Below are 25,108 nucleotides of genomic sequence, written 5' to 3'. Positions count from 1 at the left end.
ACCATAGGTTTCTTTGAACTGATTTAAGATTTCTTTTTGTTGAATATTGACATCATTTCTGACTTATTACTTTTTATTATTCTCGTTATTCCAGCACAATGACTTTCGCTTGGCTTGTATCATTAATTGTTTTAAATAAATATAATCCACTGGATCATATGTTTAAATCATATTTTTCACAGTCACTGGAAGGGACAGTTGTTGCAGGGTTTCAATTAGACCACAACAAACCGGGCGTTCGTGCTCTTAAAAAAAGAACCTTTTCGATGGCCTCGGTATTATTTTCTCCATCTAACCCGACGGTCACAGTAGGAAGTTCCTTTTCCTAATTTAAAAATCAATTTGCCCCAATTAGATGCCCGAACTGGACGTAATTTAATTAAGATAGGTAACAAGGGTCCCGTGAAATTAACAACAACAAATCAACGTAGTCTTCGGTCGTGTACGGATTGCGAAACAATAAAAAAACAATAGACGAACGTTCGAGGTCCGTTTCGAGGCGGAGGAATGTTGTAGCTGATCCGATAAGATTTCGAGATGGATTTGGACGAGATCCTGCGGGCGGTCGGAGAGTTCGGGAGGTACCAGAAGCTGGTGCTGTGGTTCGTTCTTCTGCCGGCGGTGTTCCCATGCGGATTCAACGCTTATAGTCAACTGTTTATGGCTACGGTGCCTGATCATTGGTGTGCCTTGACGAACAAGACACATATTGATGAGAATATGTTGAAAAACGTCAGGTATAATTGATATATTTAAGATTTTAGGACTATAGTCCGTCCAAACTCACGTATGTCGTCAAATCTTCGCAATGTTGTTATCAAATATAATTAATATTAACATTATAGCTCATTTAATTAATATATTATCGAAGAACTTCGCCACAGCTTGTAGATTACAGTGGTTTTATTATATTTCTTTTAAGTATTTTCCACACAATCTATAAGGTACAGTTCTATGTACGTTTTTTTATATAGTGGTATACTCTGGAGGTATAATCCATCTAGTTAGCAACTTTATATCCAATAACTGTTTTTTATATTCAATGGAGAGCATAACATATTTATCTTTTTTATGTTTACTCCTTGTTTCCTTCGTTATTATGTTTTCTTGTCAAATCATTACGATATCACTGTAATTCTCCTTAGTTTCTTCTGTGTATCCTATGTTAATTACATACTATATTCACTCACTGTCACAATTCCACTATTTGTCAATTTCTTCTTCTGTGTCCCTATTACAAATATTATTATTTATTTACAAATTATTTTATTCCAATTACTAAAAAAGTAGATTACATAAAATACAATTAAACCTTTTATTTATATTTATTTTAAGTACTCTAACAATTCTTAATGACAGCCTTTGCAGACCTATTGTTGGGATCTTTTTGTTGGATTTCTGTTTCTAGCATGAATAACAACATATTTGCAATGAATTATTGAAAAATATTATGATTGACAAAACCTAATGAAATTACATATTTCCATCACTTTTTGTTGACTTTAAACTATGTTAATTAGCGTCTTGCTAAGAGTGGGGTTCTGGAGTTCCATTTTAAAATATATATATCTGTACAAAAGTTGAAATAAGAAGTGTCCCTTAATTTTATTATCAATTTTTAAAAATCGTATTATTTTAATAAGTGTGTGGAAGATGTATTAGACCCCTTTGTGGGCTATCTTTATACTATTTAAATCCTATATTTCTTCCTAACAGTGTTTCAACTGATGATTCGTAGCAATCAAAGAGCTGCATATTTATAAATTTGGCATGAATTCATACTATAACAGTTTTCTCTGAAATAATGGTATTAAATTATGTTTATATAATCTAAAAATCACCGTTTTTATACATTTTATAAATTTAATCTTGAATAAAATATCTAGATATTTTCTTTTCGATGAATCCAAAATTATATATTTTTTCTTTTTTTCAGGGAATTTATTCATAGTATCCATACTAATATTCAGTGCATTTGCAACACAATTAAAATATTTCCAATAAAAACCACAGCAGGTTAATATTTAATAGTATTAGTACTTACTAAATATCATATTGAACGTGTGGTTTAATATTGAGCAGAGTTGATCTGAGAGGCTGTGATGTCAAATGAATTTGATAAATCATATCGTACTTGCAGACGGCTAATGGAAACCATCGTAAAACCGGTTCTAGTCAGAATTATTTTTATCGTTTTGCTGCTTCCAAGTTCGCCTGAGATGTAGCGAAGCAAACTCGGAGATTCGGAGTTATAGTCTACATTTTCGGGACGGGCAAATATCCCCAGTTGCTTGGGGACCGGATGCGACTCGAACGAAATGCCGACGTAGTAGTGGGGAAAAAATAGATGGCGGGAAAAAATTGTTTCCTTCGATTCCGGCAGGATGTCTCGTTCCGAACTTCCTGCAAGACCTTCCGAAAGCCGTCCTGCGAGACCGCGTATGCGTCCTAATAATTTTTCACGGGTCTCTGGAGGGAACCTACTTTCTTGAATAGTTTTTTTTTCCAGGGGGCCAATGGTAATTTCTGTTTGGCAGGATGTCTGTAATTGATACGCCCCCGTCAAGATGAATTTATATTTTTTCAATTTTTGCACCCCAGTTTTGTTTGTAGTTGGTATACAAATAAACATCTGTATTTTTTCAAATTAGAAACACCGTAAGACATACACTTTGGAGAGAACAGCAAATAAATGTATATGATGTAGATTATTAATAAATTATTCTAATTTTTCTTTTTTTTATATATTTTAAAGTCTCCTTTTACCAACTAGGGGTTTATCTGGACTGGACCTGCAGCTTAACGTGGGTTCCGAACCACGGTCCTCAGCATTAAGTCTACCGACTTGCGAGTGACCAACTTTAGAAATCATCCCAGAAGATATCCGATCTTACCCAGCCTGGTTACTGGCGTGCATGGGATTATTTGCACAAATTTTAAACAATCACAAACATAAATTTACGACCATGCCCCAGTAGGATTGGAACCCGCGGCTATCGCAACAGTAGAAGGACGTTCCTATCGCCTTTACCACTGCGCCACCAAGTCGGCTTATTCTAATTTTGTAGCACTAGTTTTATAAAATGTTGCAGAACAACGAGATACTTAAGTTATATAACCTAAAAAAAAGGATTTACTTGAAGGTTATAAAGGGTGAAATTTACAAGGCGCAAATAATGAAAAACGGTCGTAATTTTATACTTTTCGATTTTCGTGATATTTCAAAACGTTACCAAAGAGTAGATGTTTATGTAAAACGTCATGAATTTTTAGGATGGTGTACTTATAACATGTAGTTAGCAGAAAGTGTGAAACAAATTGATAACATAAGATTTGAAGTTAGATATCTCTTCAAATCTCTAGAAGAAGATAACACTTCGGAGCAGATGAATAATGCAGAAAAATTGAAATTTTCTATCGTATAACAAATCTGATTGCAATAAAAGGAACAAAATAAACAAAAATAGTAATCTAAATAAGGCACAATTAAACATACACAATATGAATAATATATAAAACAAAAATTAGAATAAATATAATAGAAAAACAATGGAGTAATACTGAGGTTGTTTGAAGGTATTGCTGTGTTTCAATCTTACGTTTTCATTTACGTTATTTGTCTTCTTGAGCATTTTGTTTTCAGAACGTTGATCTATCGATTTAAAAGTGTTATATATTTTGATTGTCCTCATTCGCTTCTTCCGCTATTCACCCAGTATATATATATATATATATATATATATATATATATATATATATATATATATATATATATATATAAATAATTAATAAATATTATAAAGGGTGAAATTTACAAGGCGCAAATAATGAAAAACGGTCGTAATTTTATACTTTTCGATTTTCGTGATATTTCAAAACGTTACCAAAGAGTAGATGTTTATGTAAAACGTCATGAATTTTTAGGATGGTGTACTTATAACATGTAGTTAGCAGAAAGTGTGAAACAAATTGATAACATAAGATTTGAAGTTAGATATCTCTTCAAATCTCTAGAAGAAGATAACACTTCGGAGCAGATGAATAATGCAGAAAAATTGAAATTTTCTATCGTATAACAAATCTGATTGCAATAAAAGGAACAAAATAAACAAAAATAGTAATCTAAATAAGGCACAATTAAACATACACAATATGAATAATATATAAAACAAAAATTAGAATAAATATAATAGAAAAACAATGGAGTAATACTGAGGTTGTTTGAAGGTATTGCTGTGTTTCAATCTTACGTTTTCATTTACGTTATTTGTCTTCTTGAGCATTTTGTTTTCAGAACGTTGATCTATCGATTTAAAAGTGTTATATATTTTGATTGTCCTCATTCGCTTCTTCCGCTATTCACCCAGTATATATATATATATATATATATATATATATATATATATATATATATATATATATATATATATATATTTATATATATATATATATATATATTTATATATATATATATATATATATATATATATATATATATATAAATATATATATATATATATATATTTATATATATATATATATATATATATATATATATAAATATATATATATATATATATATATATATTTTTTAGACGTTTTTATTTGTTAGTTCAACCAATGAGCCAACAAAAATTGATTTATAAAAAATATATAGGATTCTTCGAGAAATATCTCTGAGAAGAGTTTTACTTCTTATGAAGATACCAAAAAATAGATCGATTCTTGGATACCCTTAAGAGATACATGATTTTTTCGAGATGGGATCCGTAAATTGTCTGACGCATGAGAAAATGTAGCGGCTGTCAAAGGACAATGCTCTGAATAAAATATATGGTACTGATTTTTCACAGTAAAGCTTCAAATTTAAAAAAAAAAACGTTTAAAGCTAATTTATAGTCTATTATTATAATTATATAAGAAGCATGTGACAATTGACCTCAAATGATGATTGCGAATGAATTGAATTTGAGATAAGCGCCTTGTACCTTAGGCCAGTTACAATCCGTATATAGTCTATTCAAAGATATTTTCCACATACGTCATCTAAATTGGTGACGTCAAAAGGTCGCAATGTTGCCGCATCAATTCTGAGTTTTAGTTCACTTTGGCCTTGACATACAACAAAATTCTAGTCTAAATAAAATAATTGAACAAAAATGTTATCAAATATAATTTATTTTAACATTACAGTACGCCGAAAAACTACAGTTAATTATACAGCCACACTAGACTTGATGACGTATGTTCAAAAAAACATTAAATACACTATAGGTTGAATTTTCGTGTAGCCTCTAATATTTCATCGTATATGGTAAATTATGAATCCCAACTCGAAAAATATATATTTTTGCGGTTGTTGATTGCAGTCGTCAAGCTTAATCCCTTTCCATAAGAACAAGAACACGTATAAAACGAATCTTTCATAACAATTATCTGTTTATCTTAATATAAAACCGAGTTTTACTAAAATTCAACATTCTACTTCCTTTCCCAAGCATTCCATTCATCATCGGAACTGACAACGTGTCCAGATTCAGTCAGTGTTTGATGTACGACATCGGAGAGAGCGCGGATTCGTTAAAGAGCTCGATTAGCGATGGTGGAAATAATTCCAGACCGAAAATACCTTGCAGGAATGGCTGGACCTACGACGTGATGGATATTCGACAATCAATCGTCAGCGAGGTGAGCAGGAAACGATTTTAAATTGCAGGAATACGGAAAAGTTATCTGACAACTATTTTTTTTTCGAAATTCGAAGTGTTATATATAATGGAGAGTTATTTTAAATTATTTCTCTTGTATTTATATAAAACTATAGGCGATTAATGATGTTCAAGTATTTCAAACAGTTATCACCCTCAAACCGGCCATAGAATAATGATACGATTACAATAATGATGACGATTTCAATATGTTTGAATAACTTCTATTGTGGTGGTTCTTGTAATCCAGTATTACAAATGTTATGAGGCCTCTTTTTCTACACAAATGTTATTCGAACAAATGTTATTAACCCAACGAAAATGGCAATTCCAATACAACATGAAAAACAAATGATTCAAAAATGTTTCTATTACAAAACAGAATCATTAGTGGCTGTATAAGTGGTTTAAACAAACTCTGAGGTGAAATACACAATGAAACAAAGGTTAACAACAAAGATGGTCAAAAATTATCAGAAAATTGTTGTGCCATAAGATACAACGTGGGAAAAAGTTCCGCTACCATTTTGATTGCCTATAACTTTGCTCAAAGAAAAGATAAGTAAGTTTGGTTTCCAGAAAAAGTTTATTTGGTATTAACATTTCTTTTTTCGTAAACCCCATAAGAAAAATTTGTTGCTGTTAAATCCTGAGATATGGCTAGCTATGCTAAATTGCCATTTAGCGAAATTAGCATTTGTGGAAAAACGTTATTGAATAATTAAATTGTTGAACGCGCTGTGTGTGTTATATATCCTCTAGCCCTTGCTCGTCCACTTCAGGCGCCAGAAAATTTCGAATCATGACTTGGTATCTTTCAGCAGCTACAGTAAATGCAACACCTTGGTTATTTTTAAACAAATAAGGACCAATTATGTTTCTAGTATGAATACCACACTATGCAGTTGTTTTTAGTGGATGCAATGATGTTTAATGAATTAATTGAGGACTCCCCAAAACCGACTGCTTTGTTTATTGACTTGGCCACTGAGAAGAAGATGGGCTTCATCGCTCATTATCAATTTAGACGAAATATCTTCAATTTCACCAGACAGCCTTAGGATTGCATTACTGTACTCAACTCAGGATCAGTATCTCTCGGTAGCAATTTTTGGACTAATTGAATTTGGTACGGGAACATTTTCAAATCAGTTTGCAAAAAAAAAAGAAATGTGTAACTGAGAATTACGTTTTCGAATTGATGTTTCTAGAGACTCTGTAGCACTATCGCGCACCAGAGCCACATTTTCAGCGTCTGTTGTCTTCCAGAACGAGGCCTGTCTGCTGTCCTGTCGAAAATTCGCATGTAAACGATAAATTGTGGTTTTGTGACGCACTGGACGATTAGGACATTTTTGATGTAATTTCCGCTGAGTGGCAATAATGGTACAATTATTTTCAATAAATACTGTCACTATTTCTGCTCGTTCTTGTGGCGTAGATAAATCCATAATAAAATTAGGACGTCTACACAACACAACGGTTAAAGCGAAACTGAGTTAAACGTTACATAACCAAGATCGGCGCGCCATCGAAATTGTAGCGGGACTTTTGCCCCACCTGTTTCCTTGAACATTTAGCTACAGTTTTAAATTTTACTTTTCTTGAAGTAATCTTAATTATAGTGGATGCTATCTATATACTTAAATGCTCAAATAGCTTATGTCTATAGGTCAAAATTAAATACCTACTCTGTATAGTATCCATTTTACAGCACATTATCAATCAGAAGAACACAAAACTTCGAATTCTTCCATTCTGTATCGAAACAAAGGTGTATTTAGTTTTAAATATGCCTTCATCTGATTGATTTATGCTTAGTTGCCAAGTTGCCGTTCGAAGACAGCAATTCACTTAAGTGATTAAATGTTTTACAAAAACTAATCATTTCATCGATTTCAGTGGGATTTGGTATGCTCAGGAAATTTCGCGCCTACTTTGGCCCTAGTCCTCTTCGGACTCAGCGGTCTGGTGGGTAACTACGTCTTCGGATACGTCCAGGATGGCCTCGGACGCAAACCAGCCTACTTCATCTACCTGATGATACAGTGCGTCTTCGGTATTGGTACAGCGTTCACTAACAGCTTCGTTTCCTGGCTAGTTTTCAGAATCGGAGTAGGTTTCACTGTACCAGCAATATTGGGAACTCCATATGTTTTAGGTATTATTGCAGTTTGTTAAAAATATATACACAAGATATAGACAACATAATGGTGTTGTGTATGTCAGGTGTTCATTTTATTGTCTATCCCCTGTATATAACGATAATGCTTTATGTGTTCAAGATAGAATAATATCAGTACATTGCTATTTATCATCAATATTTCAGCTATTGAGTTAGTGGGTCCGAAAGACCGTACCACAGTCACTATACTGATAAACATCGCGTACTCCATTTCTTTGGTGTTGTTGGCCGTTGTAGTATGGATGATAAGAGATTGGCGGTGAGTCAGGACTTGCCGAATATATCATACAGGTCAAAGTTTCAACTAAATTGTCGTAGATTGTTGGCCATTGCTACCACAGCGCCTTTTGCAGCATTATTCTTAACTTGGTACTTGGTACCGGAGAGTCCTCGGTGGCTGTTGGCGCGAGGTCGAGTGGAAGAAGCCAAAACAATATTAAAAAATATAGCCAGGTAAGTTATCGGTATTGAGAATTATCAGCAATATATAATTAAGTATTTTTCTATTGATATGATTGGGTTCTTTTCAGTGTTAGATAGTTTCTAGTAATAAAAAACAATTCAGTTAACAAGTTGACAATTGTTATTGATAATAACTTAGTTTTAGAGAAAGGGTTGAAGTTTAAGGTTAGAGGATTTTTTTAAAAAGGATTTCGGTTGAAGGAAAACTAATTTTGCCTCGTTTTGGTTCAGGAATCTGCCATCTTCAGATCTTGCTTCTTTGTCTATCTGGCGAAGTATTTTACATAAAATTGAAAACAAAAAAAAAGGAAAAAGAAACACCTTGATTAATAAGATATGAATGATGGTAATGTCATTATTTTTATCTTTCTCGTACATATATTAACACTAAGAAACCATACTGAATTTCTCCCTCTTTTAGATGTTTTTTATATACTTTTTTGTATTTTATATGATTTGTTTGTCTTAAAAGTTACTATGCGACTTATTGCTGAAGTACATCAAGCTCATTCGTCCGGATATTCAGTTTTCTGGTTCAATAGATGTAGACACAACACAAAATCTCACGCTATTTTCTAAAATTCCAGCGATATTCGCTTCACCTCTCCTGATATTTTAACGAGTAACAAAATCAATAACGCGATAAAAGGTTAACAGAATCTCAGCATCCATATTACCATTTTCTCCCCAGACATAACACTTTTACGTATTCAGCGGCGATTCATAGGTAAATGCTCCGTTCCTGCAAGAGTCTAATGTGACACGGCACTTTTTTCTGCGGTTTTTCGTAGCGATAAAAATATATTTTGCACAATCGATCTCATTGTCATACGGGTTTAGAGTTTCGGGGTGGTTTTAATTTACACGATGTCCTAAATCGACTTGGAGTACAATTCCTGTAGTTATATGAATAACATGACGACTTCTAAGTCAGTGCCGAGCCCAAACAATATAAAAATAATATAATTTTGTGTCCTATACACAAAATTAAATTACCAACAAAACAAATCTAAATTAATATAACTGTTTGGGTTCGGCACAGAAGTAGAAGCACACAGTAGTCACTTGATAGTAGTTAAAATGATATTGTAAATAGATAAGTAGGTTTAGGTAGGTATTAAGCTAAATTGTGTGTATATAGTAGAATATAAAATACGTGTAGTAGATAGTTTAAATAAGGTTTTTGTTTATTTTTATTTAGTTATTTCAACGCTACTATATTCTATATTAAAACATTTTTTTGTGTTAATAATCTAAGTTTGATTAATTTTTTACTTTTACTTAGTGAGTTACAAAACAGTGAGATTAACTGAAATAAATGGATTAAAATAATTTTAAATATCGAATACTTTCCTGAATATCCATTAAATTGTCTTTAAACTTTACAGGATCAATGGGAACAAATTCCCAGCCGATGTGATGTTGACAAAAGAACAAAAAACGAGTCAAAAGCCAAAAAACCAGGAAAAATTCGGCATAAAACATCTGTTTCATTATCCAAATTTACGATGGAAGACCATCATAATTACTTTTCTGTGGTTTACCAATACGAGCGTCTACGTAGGACTGTCATATTATGCTCCAACCTTGGGTGAGAGAACTGTGGAGATTGCCAACACGAAAATACGACGGAAAAATTGTTGTTTCAGGCGGAGATGAGTACTTGAACTTCTTCCTAGCGGGCGCTGTGGAGTTCCCGACGTATCTCTTCCTCTGGCCGGCGATGGAGCGTCTGGGAAGGAGATGGACCTTGTGTATCAGTATGGTAATTGGTGGATCATCGTGTTTGGCAACTTTCCTCGTTCAAAATGGTAAGATGTCTGATTTATATCATACGGATGATTGGGCTATATTTTCTTCTTAGTAAACTGATGATAAATGTAATATGCAAATGATAAATCGTTCTACAAAAGTGGTATTGAAGTGTTAGAGCGTTGGAATGATTGTGTGACTCTTGATGGAGATTAGGTTGATGAATAAAGTCAATATGAACCAAAAAAACGTGTTCTCATTTTTATTCTAGTTAAAGAGACACAATACTGTCTGATTAGTTCAAACACGTAAACCAATGAGCCTGTCGAAGTAGTCTGGTTGTCAGACGTATGCAAAAGTCTTGAAAGCAATAGTGATAAGAGGTTATAACTCTAACCTATAAACTATTGTCGCTGTATAGTTGACTGTAGTTTTAAAGATACTATAATATTAAAATAAATTATATTTGATAACATTTTTGTTCTATTATTTTGCTTAGATTAGAATTTTGTTGTATGTCAAAGCCAAACTGAACTAAAACTCAGAGTTGATTCGGCAACATTGCGACGTTTTGACGTCACAAATTTAGATGACGTATGTACAAAATAAATTTGTTTAACTTATATTTAAATCATTTTCATACTTGACCAATCAGTTTCCAAATATTGTTAAAACATATATAGACGTTATCAATTTAACTAGATCCCTTTCATCGAGTATTAATTAGAAATAGTAGTTATTTCTACCGCAGCTATTACGAAGCTCCACGTGCCGTAATTGGAATCTGCGGCTTCGGCAGAGAAATCTATATACAAGCAATGTTCAGTCTGTCACCTATTAATACAAAGATTTATAAACACACGCCATTAGGTGTACAAATTGATTTGCAACCCTCGGCCTCAACGATATCCAAAATACCTCTCGCGCTCAGTTCCATCGTCTGTTCGAGCTGTTTTGAAATATTCCTTGATAATTTAATAGAATATACGTCGCTATTGATGTATAACTGATAATAACAACAACATTATAAAATTTAAACACTCAAACTAAATACCTTTAGCTAAAGATACTTATATTATTATTAAACTAATTTTTAAATAATTACTATTATTTTACATAACTTTTCAGTATTAAAATTATGACTCAGTGGCGAAAATAAAGAGATTGCGACATTCAACCTAACCTATAAAATTTAATAGAGTCCTTTATAGTCACATAACTTAAAATCTAAACATTCTGGATGAATTTAACATGAATTTTCGTTCCTTTCGCATAAAAATACATACATTTTGAGAGTTTTATCTTTATCAGAGAGATAAAAAATATTGGCACTTTTTCCATATGTATAGTCATGAAAAAATGCGATTTTTGCCATTTTCAAGAAATTTTCTATAATTTCCGTTCATATAATCTCAGGATCATGAAAATAACAGGGTTTATAAAGAATTTTACGCTGAATCCAATGATAGTATAGCAATTTTTATACAAATTTTAATTATTAAGTTATACAATGAAAAGTGAATTTTCAAAATATTATTTGATTTCATTTTAAGTCACATAACTTAAAATCTTTACATTCTGGAGGAATTTAACATGGATTTTCGTTTCTTTCGCCTCAAATTAAGTATATTTTGAGAGTTTTATCTTTATCAGAGAGATAAAAAATATTGGCACTTTTTCCATATATATAGTCATGAAAATATGCGATTTTTTGCCATTTTCAAGAAATTTTCTATCATTTCCGTTCATATAATCTCAGGATCATGAAAATAACAGGGTTTATAAAGAATTTTACGCTGAATCCAATGATAGTATAGCAATTTTTATACAAATTTTAATTATTAAGTTATACAATGAAAAGTGAATTTTCAAAATATTATTTGATTTCATTTTAAGTCACATAACTTAAAATCTTTACATTCTGGATAAATTTAACATGAATTTTCGTTCCTTTCACCCCAAATTAAGTATATTTTGAGAGTTTTATCTTTGTCAGAGAGATAAAAAATATTGGCACTTTTTCCATATGTATAGTCATGAAAATATGCGATTTTTTGCCATTTTCAAGAAATTTTCTTTCATTTCCGTTCATATAATCTCAGGATCATGAAAATAACAGGGTTTATAAAGAATTTTACGCTGAATCCAATGATAGTATAGCAATTTTTAAACAAATTTTAATTATTAAGTTATACAATGAAAAGTGAATTTTCAAAATATTATTTGATTTCATTTTAAGTCACATAACTTAAAATCTTTGCATTCTGGATGAATTTAACATGAATTTTCGTTCCTTTCGCATAAAAATACATATATTTTGAGAGTTTTATCTTTATCAGAGAGATAAAAAATATTGGCACTTTTTCCATTATATAGTCATGAAAATGTGCGATTTTTTGCCATTTTCAAGAAATTTTCTTTCATTTCCGTTCATATAATCTCAGGATCATGAAAATAACAGGGTTTATAAAGAATTTTACGCTGAATCCAATGATAGTATAGCAATTTTTATACAAATTTTAATTATTAAGTTATACAATGAAAAGTGAATTTTCAAAATATTATTTGATTGCATTTTAAGTCACATAACTTAAAATCTATACATTCTGGAGGAATTTAACATGGATTTTCGTTTCTTTCGCCTCAAATTAAGTATATTTTGAGAGTTTTATCTTTATCAGAGAGATAAAAAATATTGGCACTTTTTCCATATATATAGTCATGAAAATATGCGATTTTTTGCCATTTTCAAGAAATTTTCTATAATTTCCGTTCATATAATCTCAGGATCATGAAAATAACAGGGTTTATAAAGAATTTTACGGTGATTCTAATGATAGTATAGCAATTTTTACACAAATTTTAATTATTAATTTATACAATGGAATGTGAATTTTCAAAATATTATTTGATTGCATTTTAAGTCACATAACTTAAAATCTATACATTCTGGAGGAATTTAACATGGATTTTCGTTTCTTTCGCCTCAAATTAAGTATATTTTGAGAGTTTTATCTTTATCAGAGAGATAAAAAATATTGGCACTTTTTCCATATATATAGTCATGAAAATATGCGATTTTTTGCCATTTTCAAGAAATTTTCTATCATTTCCGTTCATATAATCTCAGGATCATGAAAATAACAGGGTTTATAAAGAATTTTACGCTGAATCCAATGATAGTATAGCAATTTTTATACAAATTTTAATTATTAAGTTATACAATGAAAAGTGAATTTTCAAAATATTATTTGATTGCATTTTAAGTCACATAACTTAAAATCTATACATTCTGGAGGAATTTAACATGGATTTTCGTTTCTTTCGCCTCAAATTAAGTATATTTTGAGAGTTTTATCTTTATCAGAGAGATAAAAAATATTGGCACTTTTTCCATATATATAGTCATGAAAATATGCGATTTTTTGCCATTTTCAAGAAATTTTCTATCATTTCCGTTCATATAATCTCAGGATCATGAAAATAACAGGGTTTATAAAGAATTTTACGCTGAATCCAATGATAGTATAGCAATTTTTATACAAATTTTAATTATTAAGTTATACAATGAAAAGTGAATTTTCAAAATATTATTTGATTTCATTTTAAGTCATATAACTTAAAATCTTTACATTCTGGAGGAATTTAACATGGATTTTCGTTTCTTTCGCCTCAAATTAAGTATATTTTGAGAGTTTTATCTTTATCAGAGAGATAAAAAATATTGGCACTTTTTCCATATATATAGTCATGAAAATATGCGATTTTTTGCCATTTTCAAGAAATTTTCTTTCATTTCCGTTCATATAATCTCAGGATCATGAAAATAACAGGGTTTATAAAGAATTTTACGGTGAATCGAGTGATAGTATAGCAATTTTTATACAAATTTTAATTATTAAGTTATACAATGAAAAGTGAATTTTCAAAATATTATTTGATTGCATTTTAAGTCACATAACTTAAAATCTATACATTCTGGAGGAATTTAACATGGATTTTCGTTTCTTTCGCCTCAAATTAAGTATATTTTGAGAGTTTTATCTTTATCAGAGAGATAAAAAATATTGGCACTTTTTCCATATATATAGTCATGAAAATATGCGATTTTTTGCCATTTTCAAGAAATTTTCTATCATTTCCGTTCATATAATCTCAGGATCATGAAAATAACAGGGTTTATAAAGAATTTTACGCTGAATCCAATGATAGTATAGCAATTTTAATACAAATTTTAATTATTAAGTTATACAATGAAAAGTGAATTTTCAAAATATTATTTGATTTCATTTTAAGTCGCATAACTTAAAATCTTTACATTCTGGAGGAATTTAACATGGATTTTCGTTCCTTTCACCCCAAATTAAGTATATTTTGAGAGTTTTATCTTTGTCAGAGAGATAAAAAATATTGGCACTTTTTCCATATGTATAGTCATGAAAATATGCGATTTTTTGCCATTTTCAAGAAATTTTCTTTCATTTCCGTTCATATAATCTCAGGATCATGAAAATAACAGGGTTTATAAAGAATTTTACGCTGAATCCAATGATAGTATAGCAATTTTTATACAAATTTTAATTATTAAGTTATACAATGAAAAGTGAATTTTCAAAATATTATTTGATTTCATTTTAAGTCACATAACTTAAAATCTTTACATTCTGGATAAATTTAACATGAATTTTCGTTCCTTTCACCCCAAATTAAGTATATTTTGAGAGTTTTATCTTTGTCAGAGAGATAAAAAATATTGGCACTTTTTCCATATATATAGTCATGAAAATATGCGATTTTTTGCCATTTTCAAGAAATTTTCTTTCATTTCCGTTCATATAATCTCAGGATCATGAAAATAACAGGGTTTATAAAGAATTTTACGCTGAATCCAATGATAGTATAGCAATTTTTATACAAATTTTAATTATTAAGTTATACAATGAAAAGTGAATTTTCAAAATATTATTTGATTGCATTTTAAGTCACATAACTTAAAATCTATACATTCTGGAGGAATTTAACATGGATTTTCGTTTCTTTCGCCTCAAATTAAGTATATTTTGAGAGTTTTATCTTTATCAGAGAGATAAAAAATATTGGCACTTTTTCCATATATATAGTCATGAAAATATGCGATTTTTTGCCATTTTCAAGAAATTTTCTTTCATTTCCGTTCATATAATCTCAGGATCATGAAAATAACAGGGTTTATAAAGAATTTTACGCTGAATCCAATGATAGTATAGCAATTTTTATACAAATTTTAATTATTAAGTTATACAATGAAAAGTGAATTTTCAAAATATTATTTGATTGCATTTTAAGTCACATAACTTAAAATCTATACATTCTGGAGGAATTTAACATGGATTTTCGTTTCTTTCGCCTCAAATTAAGTATATTTTGAGAGTTTTATCTTTATCAGAGAGATAAAAAATATTGGCACTTTTTCCATATATATAGTCATGAAAATATGCGATTTTTTGCCATTTTCAAGAAATTTTCTATAATTTCCGTTCATATAATCTCAGGATCATGAAAATAACAGGGTTTATAAAGAATTTTACGGTGATTCTAATGATAGTATAGCAATTTTTACACAAATTTTAATTATTAATTTATACAATGGAATGTGAATTTTCAAAATATTATTTGATTGCATTTTAAGTCACATAACTTAAAATCTATACATTCTGGAGGAATTTAACATGGATTTTCGTTTCTTTCGCCTCAAATTAAGTATATTTTGAGAGTTTTATCTTTATCAGAGAGATAAAAAATATTGGCACTTTTTCCATATATATAGTCATGAAAATATGCGATTTTTTGCCATTTTCAAGAAATTTTCTTTCATTTCCGTTCATATAATCTCAGGATCATGAAAATAACAGGGTTTATAAAGAATTTTACGCTGAATCCAATGATAGTATAGCAATTTTTATACAAATTTTAATTATTAAGTTATACAATGAAAAGTGAATTTTCAAAATATTATTTGATTTCATTTTAAGTCGCATAACTTAAAATCTTTACATTCTGGATAAATTTAACATGAATTTTCGTTCCTTTCACCCCAAATTAAGTATATTTTGAGAGTTTTATCTTTGTCAGAGAGATAAAAAATATTGGCACTTTTTCCATATGTATAGTCATGAAAATATGCGATTTTTTGCCATTTTCAAGAAATTTTCTTTCATTTCCGTTCATATAATCTCAGGATCATGAAAATAACAGGGTTTATAAAGAATTTTACGCTGAATCCAATGATAGTATAGCAATTTTTAAACAAATTTTAATTATTAAGTTATACAATGAAAAGTGAATTTTCAAAATATTATTTGATTTCATTTTAAGTCACATAACTTAAAATCTTTGCATTCTGGATGAATTTAACATGAATTTTCGTTCCTTTCGCATAAAAATACATATATTTTGAGAGTTTTATCTTTATCAGAGAGATAAAAAATATTGGCACTTTTTCCATTATATAGTCATGAAAATGTGCGATTTTTTGCCATTTTCAAGAAATTTTCTTTCATTTCCGTTCATATAATCTCAGGATCATGAAAATAACAGGGTTTATAAAGAATTTTACGCTGAATCCAATGATAGTATAGCAATTTTTATACAAATTTTAATTATTAAGTTATACAATGAAAAGTGAATTTTCAAAATATTATTTGATTGCATTTTAAGTCACATAACTTAAAATCTATACATTCTGGAGGAATTTAACATGGATTTTCGTTTCTTTCGCCTCAAATTAAGTATATTTTGAGAGTTTTATCTTTATCAGAGAGATAAAAAATATTGGCACTTTTTCCATATATATAGTCATGAAAATATGCGATTTTTTGCCATTTTCAAGAAATTTTCTATAATTTCCGTTCATATAATCTCAGGATCATGAAAATAACAGGGTTTATAAAGAATTTTACGGTGATTCTAATGATAGTATAGCAATTTTTACACAAATTTTAATTATTAATTTATACAATGGAATGTGAATTTTCAAAATATTATTTGATTGCATTTTAAGTCACATAACTTAAAATCTATACATTCTGGAGGAATTTAACATGGATTTTCGTTTCTTTCGCCTCAAATTAAGTATATTTTGAGAGTTTTATCTTTATCAGAGAGATAAAAAATATTGGCACTTTTTCCATATATATAGTCATGAAAATATGCGATTTTTTGCCATTTTCAAGAAATTTTCTATCATTTCCGTTCATATAATCTCAGGATCATGAAAATAACAGGGTTTATAAAGAATTTTACGCTGAATCCAATGATAGTATAGCAATTTTTATACAAATTTTAATTATTAAGTTATACAATGAAAAGTGAATTTTCAAAATATTATTTGATTGCATTTTAAGTCACATAACTTAAAATCTATACATTCTGGAGGAATTTAACATGGATTTTCGTTTCTTTCGCCTCAAATTAAGTATATTTTGAGAGTTTTATCTTTATCAGAGAGATAAAAAATATTGGCACTTTTTCCATATATATAGTCATGAAAATATGCGATTTTTTGCCATTTTCAAGAAATTTTCTATCATTTCCGTTCATATAATCTCAGGATCATGAAAATAACAGGGTTTATAAAGAATTTTACGCTGAATCCAATGATAGTATAGCAATTTTTATACAAATTTTAATTATTAAGTTATACAATGAAAAGTGAATTTTCAAAATATTATTTGATTTCATTTTAAGTCACATAACTTAAAATCTTTACATTCTGGAGGAATTTAACATGGATTTTCGTTTCTTTCGCCTCAAATTAAGTATATTTTGAGAGTTTTATCTTTATCAGAGAGATAAAAAATATTGGCACTTTTTCCATATATATAGTCATGAAAATATGCGATTTTTTGCCATTTTCAAGAAATTTTCTTTCATTTCCGTTCATATAATCTCAGGATCATGAAAATAACAGGGTTTATAAAGAATTTTACGCTGAATCCAATGATAGTATAGCAATTTTTATACAAATTTTAATTATTAAGTTATACAATGAAAAGTGAATTTTCAAAATATTATTTGATTGCATTTTAAGTCACATAACTTAAAATCTATACATTCTGGAGGAATTTAACATGGATTTTCGTTTCTTTCGCCTCAAATTAAGTATATTTTGAGAGTTTTATCTTTATCAGAGAGATAAAAAATATTGGCACTTTTTCCATATATATAGTCATGAAAATATGCGATTTTTTGCCATTTTCAAGAAATTTTCTATCATTTCCGTTCATATAATCTCAGGATCATGAAAATAACAGGGTTTATAAAGAATTTTACGCTGAATCCAATGATAGTATAGCAATTTTAATACAAATTTTAATTATTAAGTTATACAATGAAAAGTGAATTTTCAAAATATTATTTGATTTCATTTTAAGTCGCATAACTTAAAATCTTTACATTCTGGAGGAATTTAACATGGATTTTCGTTCCTTTAACCCCAAATTAAGTATATTTTGAGAGTTTTATCTTTGTCAGAGAGATAAAAAATATTGGCACTTTTTCCATATGTATAGTCATGAAAATATGCGATTTTTTGCCATTTTCAAGAAATTTTCTTTCATTTCCGTTCATATAATCTCAGGATCATGAAAATAACAGGGTTTATAAAGAATTTTACGCTGAATCCAATGATAGTATAGCAATTTTTATACAAATTTTAATTATTAAGTTATACAATGAAAAGTGAATTTTCAAAATATTATTTGATTTCATTTTAAGTCACATAACTTAAAATCTTTACATTCTGGATTAATTTAACATGAATTTTCGTTCCTTTCACCCCAAATTAAGTATATTTTGAGAGTTTTATCTTTGTCAGAGAGATAAAAAATATTGGCACTTTTTCCATATATATAGTCATGAAAATATGCGATTTTTTGCCATTTTCAAGAAATTTTCTTTCATTTCCGTTCATATAATCTCAGGATCATGAAAATAACAGGGTTTATAAAGAATTTTACGCTGAATCCAATGATAGTATAGCAATTTTTATACAAATTTTAATTATTAAGTTATACAATGAAAAGTGAATTTTCAAAATATTATTTGATTGCATTTTAAGTCACATAACTTAAAATCTATACATTCTGGAGGAATTTAACATGGATTTTCGTTTCTTTCGCCTCAAATTAAGTATATTTTGAGAGTTTTATCTTTATCAGAGAGATAAAAAATATTGGCACTTTTTCCATATATATAGTCATGAAAATATGCGATTTTTTGCCATTTTCAAGAAATTTTCTTTCATTTCCGTTCATATAATCTCAGGATCATGAAAATAACAGGGTTTATAAAGAATTTTACGCTGAATCCAATGATAGTATAGCAATTTTTATACAAATTTTAATTATTAAGTTATACAATGAAAAGTGAATTTTCAAAATATTATTTGATTGCATTTTAAGTCACATAACTTAAAATCTATACATTCTGGAGGAATTTAACATGGATTTTCGTTTCTTTCGCCTCAAATTAAGTATATTTTGAGAGTTTTATCTTTATCAGAGAGATAAAAAATATTGGCACTTTTTCCATATATATAGTCATGAAAATATGCGATTTTTTGCCATTTTCAAGAAATTTTCTATAATTTCCGTTCATATAATCTCAGGATCATGAAAATAACAGGGTTTATAAAGAATTTTACGGTGATTCTAATGATAGTATAGCAATTTTTACACAAATTTTAATTATTAATTTATACAATGGAATGTGAATTTTCAAAATATTATTTGATTGCATTTTAAGTCACATAACTTAAAATCTATACATTCTGGAGGAATTTAACATGGATTTTCGTTTCTTTCGCCTCAAATTAAGTATATTTTGAGAGTTTTATCTTTATCAGAGAGATAAAAAATATTGGCACTTTTTCCATATATATAGTCATGAAAATATGCGATTTTTTGCCATTTTCAAGAAATTTTCTTTCATTTCCGTTCATATAATCTCAGGATCATGAAAATAACAGGGTTTATAAAGAATTTTACGGTGAATCGAGTGATAGTATAGCAATTTTTATACAAATTTTAATTATTAAGTTATACAATGAAAAGTGAATTTTCAAAATATTATTTGATTGCATTTTAAGTCACATAACTTAAAATCTATACATTCTGGAGGAATTTAACATGGATTTTCGTTTCTTTCGCCTCAAATTAAGTATATTTTGAGAGTTTTATCTTTATCAGAGAGATAAAAAATATTGGCACTTTTTCCATATATATAGTCATGAAAATATGCGATTTTTTGCCATTTTCAAGAAATTTTCTATAATTTCCGTTCATATAATCTCAGGATCATGAAAATAACAGGGTTTATAAAGAATTTTACGGTGATTCTAATGATAGTATAGCAATTTTTACACAAATTTTAATTATTAATTTATACAATGGAATGTGAATTTTCAAAATATTATTTGATTTCATTTTAAGTCACATAACTTAAAATCTATACATTATGGACGGATTTAACATGAATTTTCGTTGCTTTCGCTTAAAAATTCATATATTTTGAGAGTTTTATCTTTATCAGAGAGATAAAAAATATTGAGACTTTTTCCAAGTATATAGTAGTAAAAATTTGCGATTTTTTGTCATTTTCAATTTTCTTACTGCGATATATATTAAAATAGTGGTAAGATAATGAAAATTACAGGATTTATAATTTATATTATGAGTTCTATCGTATCGTTCTATTCATCCAAGGGGTAAAAACATATTGGCACTTTTTCCAAGTATATAGTCGTGAAAATTATCGATTTGTTTGCATTTTTAAATATACTTATTAAAAAATATACCTAAATATACTGTGCAATCTACCTTACTTTAACTATTTAAAATTAAAATATGTACATCCCCAATGAACATGCTGTAGATTTAAAAAAGGAAAATTAATAACATAAATAAAACAATAAAGCATTTCCTTCTTATGCATCGCACCCATTAAGACATCATGTTGGTTTTTAACCATCCTCACTGTAAAGTTTTACGTTTTTGCTAAATGTATTTTTGATTGTTTTATCCTGCTAAAAGCCGTAATAACGGATTCGCGCTCCTGCAGGATGTCCGTATATTCGTAGGTGATAATAAATGTTGCTTCGCTTTTATCCAACTAGCCAGAAAGTTGAAAAATCTCGTTAAGTAATAATGTGTTTGCACTAGTTGGCCTGTTCTGGCATTAAATCCGCTAGGATTTATATAGAAAAGGTCATTTTAACATAAAATGTCTATAACGATGTTATATTTCAACTTATTTTCGTAAAATATACATATAATAAATATTAAACTGAATCTAAAAATTATTATAACTATTAACCTAAAGTCCTAACTGAATCTAATTATTAGTAATAAGGTGTTTTTTAGACTGAATTTTCACTAAAACCAGCTGTTCTTTCACAGATGGTGGCGGTCACACAGATTAAACTTATTTTAATCTTCGGACAGTCATTTATTTTCCCTGGAAATATATTTTTTATCAAAGTCAATTTTGTTATTTGAAAAAAATAGGATGATTAAAATATATAGAGTGAATTTAGAAAAACGAATATATTTTATCACCAGTTCATTATTAAAAATCGTAAAAATTATGTCCAAAATCCCCTCTACATCTATTGATTTTAGTTAGCATTTAGTTAAAATTTTTGATTGGCTGGTTTTTGTTTAATTAGGAGTGGGGACAAGATATAAAAAGATTTCAAAATATTTATATATATATATATATATATATATATATATATATATACAAAATGTACCATATGGTACAATGTATGCGCAAGAGGAAACATGGGTCCGTATTTATTAAAAAATTAAACTTGTTGAACCTAATGCCTCGCTAGTAAATGTAAATATTTGTTGAAAGTTATATCCAAATATGTGGGAAATAGGGACTCTTTTTTACAGTGGTAATAAAACAATGCTTTACCAATATAAAACTTATTTATTGCTGAGCTTAATCGCCCTATATATTTGTTTATTTATTTTTATTAATTGACGACCATAGGAAAATTTAAGATCAGTGATTACATAGTTCATCATAGACATTATATAAATAAACTAACACTTGAGGTTTGGACTCGTTCTTTTAAGGGTGAATTCTAAGCTAAAAATCCGGATTTTTAAAATATTTTCAAAGATTAACCTCTTAAGAGTTCTTCCCCATTCAATAATTAAATTATTTTCAGGGAAGTACATGTTTTAGCGACGCAACATCTAACTTTACCCGAAACTATAGGGTTTTCTAGCCTAGAAATATGAAAATAAAAATTTGAGAAAGAAATATTCGTAATGTAAACCAAAAAATAAATTAAACCAACTGTAAAATAATGTTCAAGTCATAAAAGTGGATAAAATTTTACTTACTCCTACATCTCTGCCTATTTTCGCATCTTAACAATTTTGTGCAGCTTATCTGTCAAAGATTTGAACATGACTTCAATTAGTGGGTAAGGAAGAAAAGATAATCTGTTTCTCCTTTTGTCTCATTAAACAATGGCTGCAGGGTTAGCAGAGAATATATTAAGCTATTAAACTAAAAGAAGTAAAAATGATTATGTTCCCTACTGCTCCTACTTCCCGTACTTATCCGAAAAATTGAGTCAATGTTCCTGAAATTTAAAGTAATATTTGCTCAACGATTTTGATCGCTTCAAAACAAATTTTACAGCTGAAACATATTTTATATTGATAACGAATCAATCTCTTACAGATTACACGATAACTCTGGCCCTATACTGCGTTGGAAAGATGGGAATATCATCAGCTTTCGTCGTCCTACCTCTGATGGCATCAGAACTCTATCCCACCGTAGTAAGAGGGCTGGGAATGTCGCTGAGCTCCGTGGTAGGAATGCTGGGACCTATATTCATTCCTCTCGTTAACTATTTGGTAAGTATTGAAGTATTCCTCCTCCAATCTTGAGGATGCTGACCCAAATTTGGTTTCTTATAGGGTTCCGACATAATCATCTTACCACTGGTGATAATGGGCGCCATGTTAATCGTCGGAGGCATATCATCTCTTCTGCTACCAGAAACACTAAATCAACACCTACCTCAAACACTGGAGGATGCCGAAACCAATCAGTTGGACTTTTTCGCCTGCTGTCCCCCACCTCAAAAAGTACCAGAACACAAATCGACGGTCCTACGACCTCAGGATTCGTTGGTATAGGAACAGGAGGCAAGAACAACCCTACCGATTGTACTATAAATTATATTTATTTTTCATTTATATACATATACATTTAATAAGGTTTATATATATTCTGTTGGCACTCCATAGCTGTTATTATTATTTTTTACATCTAAATCCATAGCACTGGTGGATTATTATTCGTATTTAAACAATATCAAATAATTTATCTAATTGTATATCGTTGCCGGATTCACTGGGATTACCTGGAAATATAAATTAATCAATTTAAAATATTGTTTGCTTAGTTGATGAGAAAATACGGTAGAGTCCCACTAATCATGGGTCATCATTAAAAAATAGAGACTGTTGAATCGTATAGAAAAATTCAAGGAAATACATAACTAACTCAAATTTCCTCAGTTCATTAATTTTATTTTAGTAAAGTTCAACTGTATTTTGTAATTGATTCAATATAAAGTTATACTAGAATATACAATGTTTTCTTATAAATGCATCGCCTGTTAATAAGAGACGAACATAGATGAGGCAGTCAAATAAAATTGACTACGAATCGAAATCTTCGATAAATTGTAATGAATTTGTTAAGAATTCGTAAGAATTGGACTTACCTTGATTAATTAATTGTTTTGTTTGAAATTATACTTTTGTTTATCAGAGACTTTTTTACTTTAAATGATGGTAAAGTACGTAGTAATTATAGAATTATTTATGTATAATCATGAGTCTTTTTTAACACAATTATCGTATAATGGATGAAATTGAGAAAACTAGAGTTTCATTATCCAAATATCACTAAGAAACATCACCTCAGGGAATACTGAATTGTTGATTAGTATAGACAAACATTCATGATAAATAAAAATTTTAGTAAATCACTTTATGAATATTGAATTAGTAAAGTTTTATTGTATTTTTGAATTACAATAATTGATTTGGTATAAGTTAACATTAAAAAAAAACAATATATTTTCCAATAAATATATTTTCTGCTAATAATATATGAAAAGGGTCGAAAAAATCAAATAAAATTGACGGTGAATCGATTTCTTAGATAGATTGAATTAAATTTCTCAAGTGTTCAAGAATGAGCTTTTGATTTAGGATAATTGTTTTTAAATATACTTTTTCTTCATCAGAGACTTATTTAATTGAACTAATATAGGTATATATATATATATATATATATATATATATATATATATATATATATATATATATATATATATATATAAATATATATATATATATATACAATTAAAAAGATGGTAAAAATATATAGGAAATAAAAGTAAATTATTTATACATAAAAATGAGTTTTATTCCACGATACCTAGCCCGAACTCAATATTGTTATAAGCTCGTTGTTGTTGTTGTTCCATCATTTTTTTCGCATAGTAAAAACCTCCGAAATAATGTTATTCGCAAAACCAAATTAGGAACAGGGCCCGTGCGAATTTATTGGCACAATAAAAAGTTGCTTTTAACACGCACCGTTGAAGCCGAGAGACACCCCTTGCAACCCCCCGGGTCTACGCGAAACAATAAACTCGAGATGCTGGAGCTTTATAACTCCGATTTTTTGTCGGTCGTTTTGCCTTAATAAAACTAAAAAATGCCGTTCTCTCTGTGAAGTGTCTCGCGGTGAGAATTGTTTTTCGTGCGGTGATGTATATATCGTTCATTTTGAGTTATGTTGAGAAGCTTTAAAGTATCTAATTGTCCAAATAAGCATATGTTGATTTTATCAGATATTAGCTGCTATAAATTATTTTAATCAGCGATATTTATTGGTGTAAATGCATCAAGAGCAA

General features: G+C 29.1%; 2 protein-coding genes across 5 annotated transcripts in view; one reads left to right on the top strand and one right to left on the bottom strand.

Moving 5' to 3' along the window:
* The first annotated feature begins 413 nt into the window (after positions 1-413).
* Positions 414-23,420, top strand: Balat (Beta-alanine transporter). Its single transcript, XM_076415776.1, has 9 exons — positions 414-737; positions 5,499-5,688; positions 7,611-7,869; positions 8,038-8,152; positions 8,212-8,346; positions 9,744-9,946; positions 10,005-10,166; positions 22,849-23,027; positions 23,091-23,420. The coding sequence occupies exons 1-9, from the start codon at positions 538-540 to the stop codon at positions 23,310-23,312; spliced, it is 1,665 nt and encodes a 554-aa protein (XP_076271891.1). The 5' UTR covers positions 414-537; the 3' UTR covers positions 23,313-23,420.
* LOC143203574 (prolactin-releasing peptide receptor) overlaps positions 23,341-25,108 on the bottom strand; it is a 122,889-nt gene continuing 121,121 nt past the window's right edge. For all 4 annotated transcript variants that reach the window (XM_076415781.1, XM_076415783.1, XM_076415779.1 and 1 more), the window contains exon 9: positions 23,341-23,539. The gene's annotated coding sequence lies outside the window, so the exon portion shown is untranslated. The remainder of the gene's footprint in view (positions 23,540-25,108) is intronic.

Source organism: Rhynchophorus ferrugineus, unplaced genomic scaffold (genome assembly GCF_030347505.1).
Source record: "Rhynchophorus ferrugineus isolate W39M unplaced genomic scaffold, kcgeb_rfMv2 rfM10, whole genome shotgun sequence".
Classification (NCBI taxonomy): Eukaryota; Metazoa; Arthropoda; class Insecta; order Coleoptera; family Curculionidae; genus Rhynchophorus; species Rhynchophorus ferrugineus.
This window is presented reverse-complemented; position numbering and strand designations above follow the sequence as displayed.